Source organism: Maylandia zebra, linkage group LG8 (genome assembly GCF_041146795.1).
Source record: "Maylandia zebra isolate NMK-2024a linkage group LG8, Mzebra_GT3a, whole genome shotgun sequence".
NCBI classification, from domain to species: domain Eukaryota; kingdom Metazoa; phylum Chordata; class Actinopteri; order Cichliformes; family Cichlidae; genus Maylandia; species Maylandia zebra.
The window spans coordinates 9,975,952-9,991,290 of NC_135174.1; the positions used below are offsets into that span (position 1 = coordinate 9,975,952).

General features: G+C 41.8%; 1 protein-coding gene across 1 annotated transcript in view; it reads left to right on the forward strand.

Annotated features, from left to right (window-relative positions):
* Window positions 1-15,339, forward strand: part of snx29 (sorting nexin 29) — a 143,158-nt gene that overhangs the window by 8,186 nt on the left and 119,633 nt on the right. The window contains exons 7-13 of the mRNA XM_004557625.3: window positions 326-583; window positions 2,072-2,468; window positions 4,053-4,165; window positions 4,536-4,635; window positions 4,778-4,860; window positions 9,705-9,768; window positions 11,227-11,355. Of these exons, the coding sequence (XP_004557682.1) occupies window positions 326-583; window positions 2,072-2,468; window positions 4,053-4,165; window positions 4,536-4,635; window positions 4,778-4,860; window positions 9,705-9,768; window positions 11,227-11,355 (1,144 nt within the window). The remainder of the gene's footprint in view (window positions 1-325; window positions 584-2,071; window positions 2,469-4,052; window positions 4,166-4,535; window positions 4,636-4,777; window positions 4,861-9,704; window positions 9,769-11,226; window positions 11,356-15,339) is intronic.

The following is a 15,339-nucleotide window of genomic DNA, read 5'->3' on the forward strand; positions in this document are numbered from 1 at the left end:
ACTTGTTAAGCATGAGTGGGTTTTTGCTGACAGTTTAAGCTCCGACCCCATTTATGTTAATGGGCGCACTGGTGCTGTTGAACTATTGATGAGCACAACTCGGATGAAAACAAACCATAAAATTATTTAGAATGTAAACCACTGATCTTGTGCCAGAGCATTTCTCCTCTCTTCTTCTTCTTCTTCTTCTTTTTTACATCTCGGGCAGATTTGGTGTGTGCACCCAGAAATACTTAGCAAGCACAAAGAAAGTTCAAAAGCTTCATGTGTTCTAGTGGAACTAAAGTACATTTCACTTCCTTCTCTCTCCATCTGCTGTGCTCAGGTTTGAACTCCATTCTGTTTGCCATCAACATTGACAACAGCGACCTGAACGGCGCCGTAACACGCGGAGGGTCCTCAGTGTCGCACCTCCTCAAGGAGTCCACGCAGGGCATTGGCAGCCTGTGGAAAGAGTCCACTCAGGGGGTTAGCAGCCTGCTGCGAGAGATCGGCACAGCCACAGCTGTGGTGCCTGGCTTCACCCCTAAAGTGGATGGGGCCTCCGACCCACTCCCTGTGGTGCCACGCAGCACCTCTGCTGGTAGGGCAACAGCAGTGTTTGACTTGCTCTTATATGCAAGAAACTGGTGATTTTTTTTTTAGTTTTGCACTTGATTGATCCAAACACTTTCTGTTTATTTGCTTTGTTTTAGTATTGCAGTATATGTGTTTTTGTAAGTGTCACAAAACCAGCAAAAAGCAACATATGGCTCAGTTTGTGCTTAAACAAGGATGCAGCTCGAGGCATCTGCAGCAGAGAAGAATCCCACCGTGAAGTCTGACCTCATTTAGAAGTCTGCCCCAGTCTGTCCCGTCGGGGGGAAACTCACACCATTTTCTCTCCATATGTTCTCCTCAACGGGACTAAAGCGCCTTTAGACTTTTAACTGTGCGCTGCTGAAACTTTCTGCTGAAATGAATGTAAATGAAATTCTAAGCTGCTGCGCCGGCTCCTCTGAGTGGGAAAGCCTATTCAGATTATTCACCGCTAGAAGACTTGCTAATGCACAGCCAGCCTCTTTGGCTCTGAGAGGAAGGAGACAGACTTTCTTTTATCATCATTCATCTGTTCCTCACAAAAGCCTTCGAAATGACGATAATTGCTTAACAGTCATCATGAGTCTAGCATATCAGCTACTTTCCAAACGAGGAGGAAAAACCAAAGCCAGTGTTGGTCTCAAGTATGAAGACACGGCGCCAGGAAATTCATCACTTTTGTCAGCAGAGGCAGAATCGGCAGATAATACACATAATTGTTTTTTTTTTCCTCATTATGCACAGTTGAGGATGGATAGAAGTGCACATGTTCTGTAATTTGCAAACAGGACTGCTCCCAATTCTGTTGCCAGTCCTCTCCCTCTCTCCTCTCAGTCCAATTTTTGAGTTTTGCATTGCACAAATACCAGTTAAAAGCACTTAAACTAAACTGTAAACAGTTCTTTCACCTTACACTTAAATCATGAATGCAAAATCTGCAAAAGCAGCTGGTAATCGCAGTGTGCTACGTTGATAAAATAGACTGTATATAAAAGATAGATGCGCTCTGGTTGCAAAGAGATTATATAGAGGTCTATGAGAAAACAAGCCGACTTCTCGTTCAGTCTATGACATCGGTAAACATTTTTCGTCTCGGTCAAGTGTTTCAACCATTATTGAATAGGTGATGACCTTAAATTTTTCATGCAGTCTTCGACCTCTGGCCAAAATACTCAGTTTGAGGCATCAAATGGGACTTCACTGATCAGTGAGCGGCATCACAGTAGCTACAGCTTGTAATCCATAGATATTTTAGTGCTGATTTTTTAGCTTTTACTGCTTTCTCTATAGAAGATGAATAAAATGACTGTTATGTGTCCTGTGTCTCAGTTATTACACATGATAAAAATGTCAGTATGCAGGTTATCTAAGTCTAAGTTAGCGTTTTAATCTTTTAAGCATTACAGCTGTTTGTAAGATGAAAGTATAAACCTTAAAAATATATAAGTTTTTGTTCACTCCTTTGTAAAAAGAAATATATTTTTCCACCCAGACTCAGGGCTGAGGAAGGAGCGGCGGAAGAAAAAGAAGATCACCAACATCATTTCCTTTGATGATGATCTGGATGGAGGAGCTGAGGATGAGGAGGACGGGGAAGACGACTCCCAGAAGATTGGCGGGATGAGGAAAAGTCACACCGCTCCTGCTCAGAGCAGTGTGGAGGAAGGGATTGACCCTTTGGAGCCGGTCTTCTCTGAGTCGCTTGCCCAGAATGGCATGTCTGAGCCGGGCATAGTCAACTGGGTGGGGTCCCCGCATCCCTGCCGCACACCTCCCATAACGGCGCCTCCGCTGCCTGACACCAAGAGTGTAGACAACGAGGAGGAAGAGGAGGAGATATATAAGCCTAGAGCACAAACCCAAGAGGAAGAGAGGATACCGAGTGATCAGTAAGTGAAAAGAACCGAAGTAGACTAGTAGTAGTTGTACTTTAGACTCTGGTGCTCACAGCAGAAAAAATATATTTGAGAAATTCAGCAAAAAGCAGCATGTGAGCAGTTTGAATGCAGGAGATTTCTTCTTTCTGCGTGCAGCTCGCTAACATTACATTTGAGCTGAAGGACTGTTGACTGTCACACTGTCATGAGCATAAGCCTTTCGTCACAGCTAGATGCATCGCTGCTCCTGCACGGTGATCCGGCTGCGGGTTGTTTAGTTTTGGTAGAAAATAAAAATAGTTCGGGTCATGATCATGACTTCTGGAAAGAGAGATCGGTGCCCTTTTTCTGTAATTGTTTTCTACAAAACTTGCCATCTACAGACCAGAAGAAAATTACTTCAGTTAGATTGCATTTTTATACTTTTAGCACTCAATTTTAAATGTATGTATAAAATGTATGCATGTATAATACCACAAAAAGATATAGAATTTATTTATACCAAAGGTTTTCAAACTGTGAGCCGCGCCTTCCCAGGGTGGCGGAGACGTACATGAACAGCAGAAAGTTCTAATTTGTAGTTTTCAAATAGATACACATTCCCCAGACACTTTATTAGGCACACCTTGCTGGTCCTGAGCTGGATCCCTTTTTCAACTTGAACTGTCTTCAATCTTCATGGCAGAGATTCAGCAAGGTGCTGGAAACATTCCTCAGAGATTTTGGTCCATATTGACTTGACAACATCACACTGTCGGCTGCACATGTGGAGTACACTGAGCTCACTGTCATGTTCAGCTAATGGGTTTGAGATGATTTGAGGTGGTGCGTTATCCTGCTTGAGTTGAGCATCAGAAGATGGTGCACTGTGGTCGAACAGAGATGGACATGGTCAGAAACAATACTCGGGTAGAGAGTTATTAAATTAAATTATACCACCACCATCATCACTCTGAACCCTTGATACCCCATGGTTTTATGTCAAATTCTGACTCGCACATGCAAACATTGAGCAGTTAATCGAGACTCAACAGACCAGGCAACTTTTCCAGTCTCATATTGTCCAGTTTTGGCAAGCCTGTGTTAATTGTAGCCTCAGTTTCCTGTTTTTAACTGACAGTAGTGGCAGCTGGTGCAGTTATTGCTGCTTTTGTAGTCCATCTGTAGGCTGGACAGAGTGGTTACTGTTGTAGAGAAATGCCACTGGATGATTATTTCCTCTTTTTTGGACCGTTCTCTTTAGATTCTAGAGGTGGTTGTGTGGGAAAGTCCCAGCAGATCAGCAGTCTCTGAGTTAGTCAAACCATCATTTGGCACCAACAACCCTGCCACATTCAAAGTCACTTAAATTATCTTCTGCCCCAGAAAAAGCTTGGTTTAATTTCAACCTCTCATTTTGGCCATGTCTGTATGCTTACATGCACTTGGTTTATGCTGTGTGATTGGCTGATTATCATTATTATGCTGTGTTAACAGGTGTGTCTGTTACAGGTGTGTCAGACTTTGAACACACCACAATAAACTGACCTGTAGGTCAATTTATTCACTGATTCCTCAAGCAGCAAACTGACCAAGAGTGAAATTGTGCTGTTTTAGGGTGGTGGTGGGCAGCCTGTCCAGCGTGTCCACGTGGAGCCCTCTACAAGTCATGGCTGGACACAGCAGCGCAGACATCCTCATTCCTGTGAACCCTGCCGATCCTCAGTCAGGTACTGCAGCAGCGGTTAGTGGCTCACGTCACAGTGGAAATGCACAATTCACACAAATAGCCAAAGATTGATTGTAGTTCTGTGGGAACTCATGAAATTTCTTGTCCCAAAATGATATCACGAGGATCAATCAGGAGTACACAATTTCATGCAATCTAGGCAAACATAACATTCACACATCAGTGCCTCTGGCAGTCTTTGATGGGGGACCTGAAAGGCCATAAAGGGAAATGGTCCTTATTTCTCTTGCAGTAGGCATGCTGTGTTTTTACTGCTGATCAGAGCGGCTTTCCGTGAAGGATTTATTTCATCGAATGAAACGCAGGGACTTTCTCTTTTGGCTTCCAGCTTTACTTTCACTTTGTTTCAGTGAGCTCCGTGGAAGACACGGCCGCATTTCCTGTTCAGTGTGAGTCGGCAGGATCAGTGGGAAACTGCGAGAGCAGCAGCAGATCTCAGCTCACGTTCAAGTAAGCTGTTGTTTCAGGCAGAAGTGCTGTGAAACATTCTTCACTTCCAGGCCTCCTCAATGTGACGTTGTGCTGCAGCTTAATGTGCAAAATAAAATAAGAAGCAATTCCAAGATGTGATTCCTCTTTCGAATTCTTTCAGTATGGAGTCCAGTCCAACAACGCAGCCTGCTCCGCTCTCCAGCGCGCTGTCAACATCTGCTTTGCCCGAGTCCATGACAGTGGGTGAGTGTGCTTTCTTTATCCGTCTGTCTGTCGCTTACTATTTCTCGCCTCCCCTCTCTTCTTAATGTTCCCAAACCTGTTCAGTGATATGAATCATTGCGGCGTTTGACGCATGGTATTCACGACAGCTGAGCAGCATATTTTATTCAGTCACTCTGACAAGAAAGGTTCAAACATGCCCACGAACAAGATGGATTTGATCTCTTTTGGTGCGGAGCTGTGGGTTGGTTGCCAAACAAAAACATGTTGTTACTCGCGCATTTATTCGTGACCCTCAATTAGTTTCTTGGGAGTACGAGTAAAAAACGCCTTAAGAGGAACAGAAGAGTTAATTACAAATTGCTAAGAAGCACCTGCTGGATACACAACAAAATACTCATTTAGCTAGCAAAACTTCAGATAAAGAAAAATGTTTTCAATTAATATTTTTATTTTCTTGCATGCATGATTGTAGAATTTGTAAAATTGTGCACTGATGCATGCAAGAAAAACAACATGCATGAGACTCTCTTCAGCCCAAAAGGTGATATGTGCATTACACACACACACACACACACACACACACACACTTTGTCTAACCTCAAAACATACATTTAAACTTGCTTTTATCAGCAAAATGTGTGTGTGAGAAATTTGAGTTTGCGCAGCTGAATAACGAGTGGCCCAAAACGCCACAAACCTCTCCTAAATTGAATGAAACATACAAACGCCTTACATTAGATTTGACTGCAGGAAACTCACTTGTCAAATTATCTGTTCCTCAAGAGGCTTCACCCAGAAGATGATCAGATTTCAAGCTGTAGGCCCAGAAGTTTGTGACCGTAATGAATCCTTTGAAAGTCCTGACATGTCTTTCTTGGGAAATTTCTCCACAGCTGTGGAACCCGGAGCAAATGAAATTGAACTTCCTGATTAGTGTTTTCAAACCTTGTTGTCATTTTTCTTGGCGGATAAACTGATCTAATTGCAGTGAGTTAAGCCCTTCGTCCAGAGACTGTTCATTGTGTTTTCATTATGTCAAATCATCCACCAGGTGGCGCTGTTGTTCCAGTGTTCTGACATGTTACTGTATGACTCTATGGACTCGCTGTTTGCTTGGGAGCATGGCAAAAATCAGATTGTGAGAATGCCTGTAGTTCACATCAAATTTCTGATCTGTAAGAAAACAAAAAACAAAAACACAGAAAACTAAAATGAAATCACATGATGGACATTTTGGTGTGTGCGACCAGCTCACTGAACACACAGACTTTTTTTCCTCTTGCCTGGAGTCTGCTTGGTGTTCTGCTCAGTGCCCCGGAGCTAATCAGAGCTTAGACCCTTAGACGCCCAGACGGATGCTGTTTGAGATTTTGGGATTTAGTGTGTGTGTGAGAGAGAGAGAAAGACGGAGAAAGCCAGAGGAGGGAAGGTGAGGGGGAACTGCTCTTAAGCACCGGGACTGAGTGGTCGTCTAGTCTATTAGTCCTCAGTAAGAGGAGGCCAGAGGGTCAAAGAGAGAGAAGGGGAGAGAGCTGCTGATCTGAAATTTCTCTCATAGAGGCAAAGAGCAGAGAGGATGGTTTTCATGGTTACACAAGGCCTTTAAAAGATGTAGAATAGCAGATTTCAATAGCTTCTTCTTCCTTCAAAGACAAATCCTGCCTGAAACTCTAACGTCACATTTAGGTATCAGACCTTAAAGAGCAAAAGAGCTTCTCTCCAGACTGAGTCACATCACACAAGGAGGAAACCAGTGGACAGAGGCAGAGATACCGTTTTTGACTTGATTCAGTTTTTATATTTTCAGTAAAAGATCAGAGCTTCTTCTCAGCTGAAAAACTCCTATTCACTTTGCTCTCCCTGGCTCTGTTGCTTTTGCACCTAAGCCAAAACAACAGTTCCCCCTGAGATTTGTGCAGAATCGTCTGAAAGGAGAAGGAAAAATACGCAGAACATGTCTGATTAAACCTTGATTTTATAGCGTTTCACTCTGGGTTTTGCCTTTAGGTAAAATCCACTTTGTATTGATCTAAACTGCAGGTTAAACTTTCCATAGAGACGTGCCACCATTTCATACGTGGAATTGAGTGGACTTGTCAACAAGAGTAACGGTGAGCCTGTGAAAACACCAGAGTGATGCATGCAAAATACTAAATTACTCGAACTGATTAGGTTTAGATTGTGTTATACATTTGTACTATGTTATTAGAGCACACTGAAGGGCAGTAAAAACAGCCCATGATGTTGTTTGCCTGTTTAGTGAGTACATTTTTGATAAATTCAGAAGGTGCTGGATTTATTTAAAGGCGTGCTGGAGAACCTGAAGGAAAAACTGTGTTAGGAGAAAAAAGAAGGATGAGGGGTGCAGTGTGAGCTCGGCCTCAGTGATTTCCTTCTGGGTCTGACAGCTCATGAGGCCAAGCGGTCCACTGATTGGAGAGTATGGAGTTTGTAATTCACAAGACTCCCTTATTACAAGGCGTAGCTCTCGCCTAATGCATCTGTTATTGGAACGATTGAGCCGGGGCGTGCACGTGCTGGCGGAAGTGCACGCTGTCTTGTTTTCCTGGAAAGATGGCTCTTCCACGCAGAGCCTGAGCACAGAGGTGCGTGCGTCTGTCTTGCTGCACACAGACTTGTGCTGTAATTTGTTCACGTCCTCTTGTGCGGACAGAGGGGCGTCTGGCTCTACTGAAGTCCCTAATGGCTCGTCCGTGGCAGCCGCTGTGAACGCGTGGTTGGACTAAAGGTCACGTTTATTTCTGGCCTGCTGATGTGGAGAATGGAGCTGTGGAGATAATCGAGTTTTTCCCCTTTCTCCTCACTGTTGTGCTTGTCATCGCTTTTCTTCTTCGCCTTTCCTTTTTCCTCGTCCTCCTCCAAACAGGCACTTATCCCGGGGTTAGATGAGAGACCTGCTCATGTCTGTGGCTATATCGACACCCTACATTAGCCATGAAAACAAAGCTAAGGTCTTTGCATGTGTGTAATTCAGGACATGCAAAATGCAGGATGGATTAGCTCTGTGTCTCACGGTTAATATTTATGGAAGTCCTGGTAACAGCCTAGTTAGGCACTTTGAAACCTCAACGCTCACCTCCGAGCGTAACTATGGAGATGAGTCACCGTGCAACTGCGCAGCTTGGCCCAAATCTGTCCTCAACATCAGGATGGAGATTAACATCACCCGGCAGCAGACTGCTGGCAGACTTTGGCTGCGACTGATACAGTTCCACTGACTGACGCTTTAAGCTGGAAGAAAAAGACCCGGAGACCTTTAAACTGAAGTTGCTGCCACACATATGACACAAATGTCACCGTTATATTTATTAGGGATTAATCTGTCGGTTATTTTTTCTGTGAATTGATTTTCCGGTCTATGAAATGTCAGAAATTGGAAGAAAAAAAACTGTTTTCCTCAGAGCTATTTGATTTGTCTTTTTTGATGTAACTCCATAGACATATATAATTCATAAGGTCAAGAATTTTTTACTGCTTCAGCTTGCTCTCTTTTTTTGTTTTAGCCAAACTTTAGAGCGACAGTATCCAAAATTTCGAGTGGTCCTGCCCAGTTTCAGATATTTTGCTGTGCACTCAAACTCTGATTTTCAGTGATTCGTTTCAATCTTTTCTTGAGTTGTTCCCGAGTTTTAGTCGCACAGTTTTGCTCCTGGCACTTGACAGCCACCATTCTGTTATTATTGCCTTCCTGCCACTATGAAGATATAAACAATCTAAATTTGATCCCATGGATTTGTGTTAATACACTGCTCGAAAACAAATACATAAATAATGGAACACTTAAATCACACATCTTGATGAACTAAATATTGAAGCTTAAAATCTTTACTGATTTTAACAGTCAGTCAAAGCGAAACCACCAACAGTGTGAGGGCTGGATGAAGTCATCAGGTGATCCTGTGGCTAAGTAGACCGTATGCCTGTACGCACTCATCATAACATCTGGGCACACTCCTGTGGATGTTGTCCCGGGGGATGCCCTCCCAGACATGGATCCGAGCATCAGTGAGCTCTTGGACAGACTGTGGTGCTATGTTGTGGCTTTGGATGCATGACACATAATATCCCAGAGGTTCCTAGTTGGATGCATTGTGGGGTATGTTAGGTCCAGTCAGTGGCATCGATGGCCGAGCACTTTCCTACACCAGGGAACCCGAGGCCTGCTGCATTTTCAGGTCTGAGGATTTCTCGGTAACAGCAGTCAGGCTACTGTTGGCTAATAAAGGTCTGTATTACTGATCAACACAGTCGGAGAGAAGTTCAGAAGGTAGAAAACCTAGTATAACCTTGGTACTGTAATCCCTTATTCCCTTGTGAGAATCGAGTACAAAAGAGGGAATGCCTGCTCAGTAAAATAAAAGCAAATTATGTTCAGATGATTGTAATTATTAGATATTTGTGAGGTAATTGTGTTTTTGTTTACTAGCACGGCAGAGCAGAGTTTACATGAACCCAAATCTAAACCTGGATTCACTCTTAGATTTTCTTGGCTTTGTTTCTTTCGTCAAAGTTTTTAGTAGCTACCACAAAAGTATGTTTTATTGTGGCAATAAAAGTGCTGCTCTCTGTGAGTCCGATGGATCTCATTCTGTATAACTCCTATCAGCTGAATAAAAAAAAAAAAAAAGTTAAACCTGATTTTATCAAAGCAGTTCATCTTTGTGACAGAACAAAAATCTCACATTAATACAGCAAGTGCGGCGTGTGGGATGCTGTTATTTCTACATTTGAAAGCTGTATGATATGAGTTTATGCATATTACTGTGTGTAGTCTTTGTGTGTCTGTGATGCATTGGAAGCAGTTTCTATGCAGAAATCTCACCGCAGTGTCTCTTCTGCAGTGGAGCTGCGTCAGGCCATTGTAGCCATGATGAACAGGAAGGACGAACTGGAAGAACAAAACACGTACGTTGGGATTCACTCCTCTTACCTGCTGCTTGCAAACTTTCAAATGCTCCATCACACACACGTACTTAGGCTGGAAGAACTTCTCTTATTAGCCTCCAGAGACTGTGACTTGCAGCGATTTAATAGATGCTAAAAAAGAAGTTAAGCATGCTGAAAGTCAAAGGTCAATAGTCCTATTGATAAGCTCAAAAATACAATACATATTTATTTCTCTTATAGATTTGAAAGCAAAAAGGTTGACTGAAGTACTTTACAAGTTAGTTAAAGAAAACAAGATGAAACAACTGATCAATAAATTAAAAACGATACAGTGAAATAAAACATAAAAACCAAAAATACAATAAAATAGACTAAACTGCTTTAATGGGAACCATGGCTGTACTATGAGAATTTGGAGTTGTTTAAGTTGCACTGCCTGGTTAAATAGTTGGTTGCCATTTAAAAATAAAAAGTAAGTAAAAGGATCTCACATTTTCTAATATAAAAAATGGACAGGGAGCCTTTATAGACCTGATGAAACTGGAGTGATGCAAAATCTGTTAAATGAGCAGCATTTTGACTGCCTGCGAGCAACAAACAGATACAAGCTATTGCAGTAGTCCAATCTAGAGCTGATGAAAGCATAAATATGGATTTTTAAGGCCTTTTGGAGGAAGATGGGATTTTGCTTTGGGAATCTGACGCAGGTGATAAAAGCTGTGTTAACCCGTCTCTAACATCTCGTAGACAGGAAAATAAATCTGGATGGTGTCAGCGTAACAATGGAAGTGAATTTTGTACTTCCTGAAGATCGATCCCAAAGGCAGCATATATAATGAAAACTGAGTAGGACCCAACATGGACCCCTGAGGTACGCCACAACAAATCTAAAATAACTAAAAGAGCAGAAAAACCAGAGTCAGCAGTTAAGAAAAGACCATTAAAATACAAATACCACAAGTGTCTAAAAAGGTCTGATGATTAAAGTCGATTTTAAGAAGTTTTCTTTTTGAAAAAAAAGCTGCACAACAGCGCATATGAAAGCAGGTGATACACAACCCGATGACAAAGAAGGATTTACTAGCCTGAATATTATGAAGGGTTTCCTTAAGAAGATGAGAGGCGAGGATCTCTCTATATAATTAAAGTGAATCTCCTGCCAAGCAGAGGTTAGAATTTCATACTAAATGATTTAAATTTAGGGTATTAAATTAACGACACAGGCACAGATTAAGTGCTGATTAAATATTTTATATCAGAGCTAAATGTAAATCAGTCTGTCAGTTAGTGCTGCAATTAAAGCAAGTATCGTCAGTTTATCTAATCTGTTTATGAAAATAACATCCCCAGTATTTTAACATTTAGAGGATTAAGCCTGTGTATGGGATGCTACCTGAATGTGATAGTGATAGAAGCCTGTGTTATTTATGCATAAACATGCATGGCAGCTGCTTTTTAAATTGTTTTTTTCTTTAGGTCTCTTCGCAGTCTGCTGGATGGGGAGATGGAGCACTCAGCAGGCCTGAGGCAGGAAACCGATCTGCTGAAGAAGAAGCTGGCAGAACTGGAAGAGAGGCACTCAGCGAAGGTCCAGGCGCTGGCCAGGTAACACGTGATGACTGCGGACCATACGTTAATACGTAACATCTGCCTGCACAGTGGATGATTGAAACTGCACGTAGCAGGGGACTTATTCTATTAACGTTTAACAAGTTAATGCACTCTTAACAAATGAATGAGAGCAAAGAGTGCAGATTTAAAAATACTGCTTTTGATTTCAGGTGACAGTAAATTTAGATTATTGTGTGCGCCAAAGCATTTGCACGCTGACGTAAACAGACGATTTATTTGTTTTTGTCTACTGGTCAGAAAACTCATTTTTTTACTCTTATTGACACTTTGGACCACAGGTTATTCAATTTGTTGACTTTCAGTCAGAAAATTGTTAATGGCACCTCTGATATAACAAATGAAGTCCCATTCGAAGCTTCCACACTATAACCCTTTGGGCACACAAAATAGTGGCAGAATATGATGTCAAATGATCTTCTGGTTTCACCTCTAGCAAGAAATTGTAACATTTATGATTTTCTGGCACATATTTACCCATACAGTAGTTTTAAATTTATATATTCTTGAGTCAATATATTTTGCGGGGAAAATGAGAAATAGGTGCAGTCATGGATTGAAAAGTGTGCGCACATGTATGGAAGAGGGGAAAAACAGTTTGCACAATTCTAATGAGTTTGAAAGTCAATACTTGTTAGGACCACCTTTTGTGCTTTAACACAGTCTGAACTCTGTCAGGCAGCTTTCTTGTCATTTCTTTAGGTAGTCTTGTGGAATTGTTCTCCAGGTTTCTTGAAGGACATTCAAAGCTCTTTGATGTTGGCTTTTGTTCTGTTCTCTGTCAGGACGATCCCACACTGCTTCAGTAATGTTGACTGATAATGTTCCAGTGTTTGTTTTTCTATCCAGGTATGCTTTCACTCCGTTGGCAGTGTGTTTGGAATCAGTGTCACGCTGAAAAATAAAACAATTTCTAATGGCACGCGTCACAGATGACAGATGGCATTGCATGGTGGCTCAAAATCTGACTGCATTTTTCTGCATTCATAATTCTGTCACTTTTAACAAAATCCCCAACACCACTGGCTGAAACGCGTCCCCAAACCATGACAGAGCCTCCACTATGCTTTACAGATGGCTGTAGACACTGTTGTACCTCTCCTTCATACATTTTGAGTCCATAAAAGAATATTTTGAGTCCAATTCTTGTGTAATTTTTCATACCTCAGCCTTTTTCTCCTGGTTTCCCCTCCTTAAGAATGGCTTCTTGACAGCCACCCTTCCACTGAGATCATTTCTGATGAGGCTTCAGGGCCATGTGTATCCCTCAGGTCCTGTGTCATGTTCAAATGGCCTCCAGTCACCAGATCTCAATCCAGTCGTCTGGACTGAAACGAGAGATTCACATCATGGATGTGCAGCTGACAAATGTGCAGCAACTGTGTGATGCTATTATGTTATCAGCACCTTGCTAAATCTATGTCATGAAGAATTACGTCTGTTCTAAAAGCAAAAGGGCACCCAGCCCAGCGCCAGCAAAGTGCACCCAAACAAACATAAAAACCCAAATGGCTGCTGATTGTAGTTTAAGGACAAATGGTGTATGGATGATGTTGTGGTGGGAGGATTTGTCACACCAGTGTTTGAAAACACTTTTAAAATTCCAGAAATGGAGCTGCATGACATTTAAATATTTTATATTCTGGCACATTGAGCATTAACCGCTTAATGCGTTAAAAACAATGCATTTTGGCTTTTTGTTTGCACTGACACTGTCAGTAGAATGCAGGTGGAACTGCATGATCATCCAAGTCATGTAAACAGAGTGTCTCCAGATGGGGCAGTGCAGCAAAAACACTGACTGCAACTGAATATAGTCCTAAGCAGTTACACCTGTGTTTTACACTTCAGTAGGACTGGAGTCAAAGATACAGGCGTGTTATTGACTGCTCCATTCATTAGCTGTATGGATCCACATATTTAAACCAAAAAGTTTTCAGTCAGCAGAGCAGAAGAAACACTGTGTTAAAGCTGTAATAGCCTCAAGGACTTTCATGTCTGTGATTAAAGCTGCCTTGTTGCTGAGGATTGTGCAAGGCCTTTCCTTAGACCTGCTGTACCTGCGTCACTGTTTTACACATAATAACAGTAATTACCACTAATGGCAAGAGCTTTACGCAGACAGGAAAAGGAAACTATATTTGTGCACTGTTAAGTTTCCCCATCGAGTTCAGTCTACTCATGATTAAAAGAACTAGAGGATACACGTCAGAGCAGAGTAGGAAACTTTACCCCATTCATACTCTGTGTGTGAGATTTCCTTTTCCTAAATCGCAGATACAGTCAGTGTTATCCCAATAATTGGCCATCTACGGTTCACTGAAAGTGGCCTCTATCACCTTGGCATGTGCCCAGAGTCCTCAGTCAAGCCCTGAGCCCTTTAAATAGATGACTAGTCATCCTGCAGCAGTCGAAACAGAAACCCCCAGCAAGCAAGATTGTAGCCTCCCACAGTAAATCAATCCACTAGCTGGGATTGATTGGGTGACTCAAGTTAAGTGTGTGGAGACTGAATCTGATGGGTTTGTTGTTGGGAGCGGACAGGGCAGCAGCTGACTGAGCCGTTTAATATGTGATGATGTTCATATGGAGCACTTTAATGGGGTGGAAATGACACGAGGTAGAGAGGCAGTGAGAACAAGAGAGGACTGTGACATACAGTTTGCATTTTCACACAATCAATCGCACTCAGACACATAAATCCGTTTCTGTAGTCTGCTGCTAAATCTCAAGTGCTGCTTTTCCTTCTCAGCCAAATCTGTCTCGATCAATAGCGGCTATAAATACCGTTGAAGGAGCAGCTAGCCGCTGAATGAGGGCTTGGAGCTGTCGGCATCATTCTGTGAAAGCGGCTACTGGCAACTGTTGCTATGTGCCCCACAATTCTTCATCATTACTGCGTTAATGGTGAATTGAGTCAGTTTTGACACTGAAATGGTAACATCTTAACACTCATAAGAACGACTGCTTTTCTTGTTGACCCGATGGAAGTGCTTTACTCCCGTTTAATTAATCGAGACATTGTTTAATCTGAGATTAATTTGAGAGGAATCACTTTGCTGCCTCTGGCACTGTGCAGGTTAACTTTTTATCTTTACCACCAGATGGTCCTGCTGTTTGAGGAAGTCATCTTATTTTAGAAATCTTCTGAACGATCCTTCTTACATAGTAGAGTGATACCCATACTAAAGGAAGTGTCTTATATACACAAAGCGTGTATGGATGCCTGCGTGTGTGTGAGCCTGGTCGTACATGGGGGTGGCGGAGGATGAGCAAGCCTCCATACATAGATTCCGGCTGACGTAGACTCAGGCAGAGGGGAGTGGGCTAAAACGAGCAGCTGCCCACTTTACCGACTTACTCACAGATCCATCCACATATAACACGAGAGTGTAAGACCCATACTCACACATTGTGACATTGCAACCCACAACTAGGGCTGCTCGATTATGGCAAAAATGATAATCACGATTATTTTCACTGAAATTGAGATCTCGATTATTTGACGGTATTTATTTAACCCTTTAAGACCTACTATAGAACCAAGTCCGCCAGAGCTTATATTATTTTTTTACATGTTGTAGTGCCATTTGTGGGAGCATTTCAAGTTGCTAAATAACTGTTATAGCCCATATTTTAATAATATGTATGCATTAAGTCCATAGTAACTACATTAATTGCAAAAAAGTGCAATAAATTACAAAAAAAAATTGAAAATCGTTTTTGGTTTTTTTTTACATATATTTCTACTTGGAGAAATTTAAGAGGTTTATCCCTCAAAACTTTAAATACAAAAAAGTTGCAAAAAATAGTTTACAACAACAGGAAATTTATTTTGAGTGTCTTCATAGTTTTATCTTGGAGATACACCAATTTTTATATACTGCAGGAAAAACAAAAAAAACAATCCTATGATGCAAATTTGCAAAGAAAACAGCAGGTGCATCAAAATAAACTATT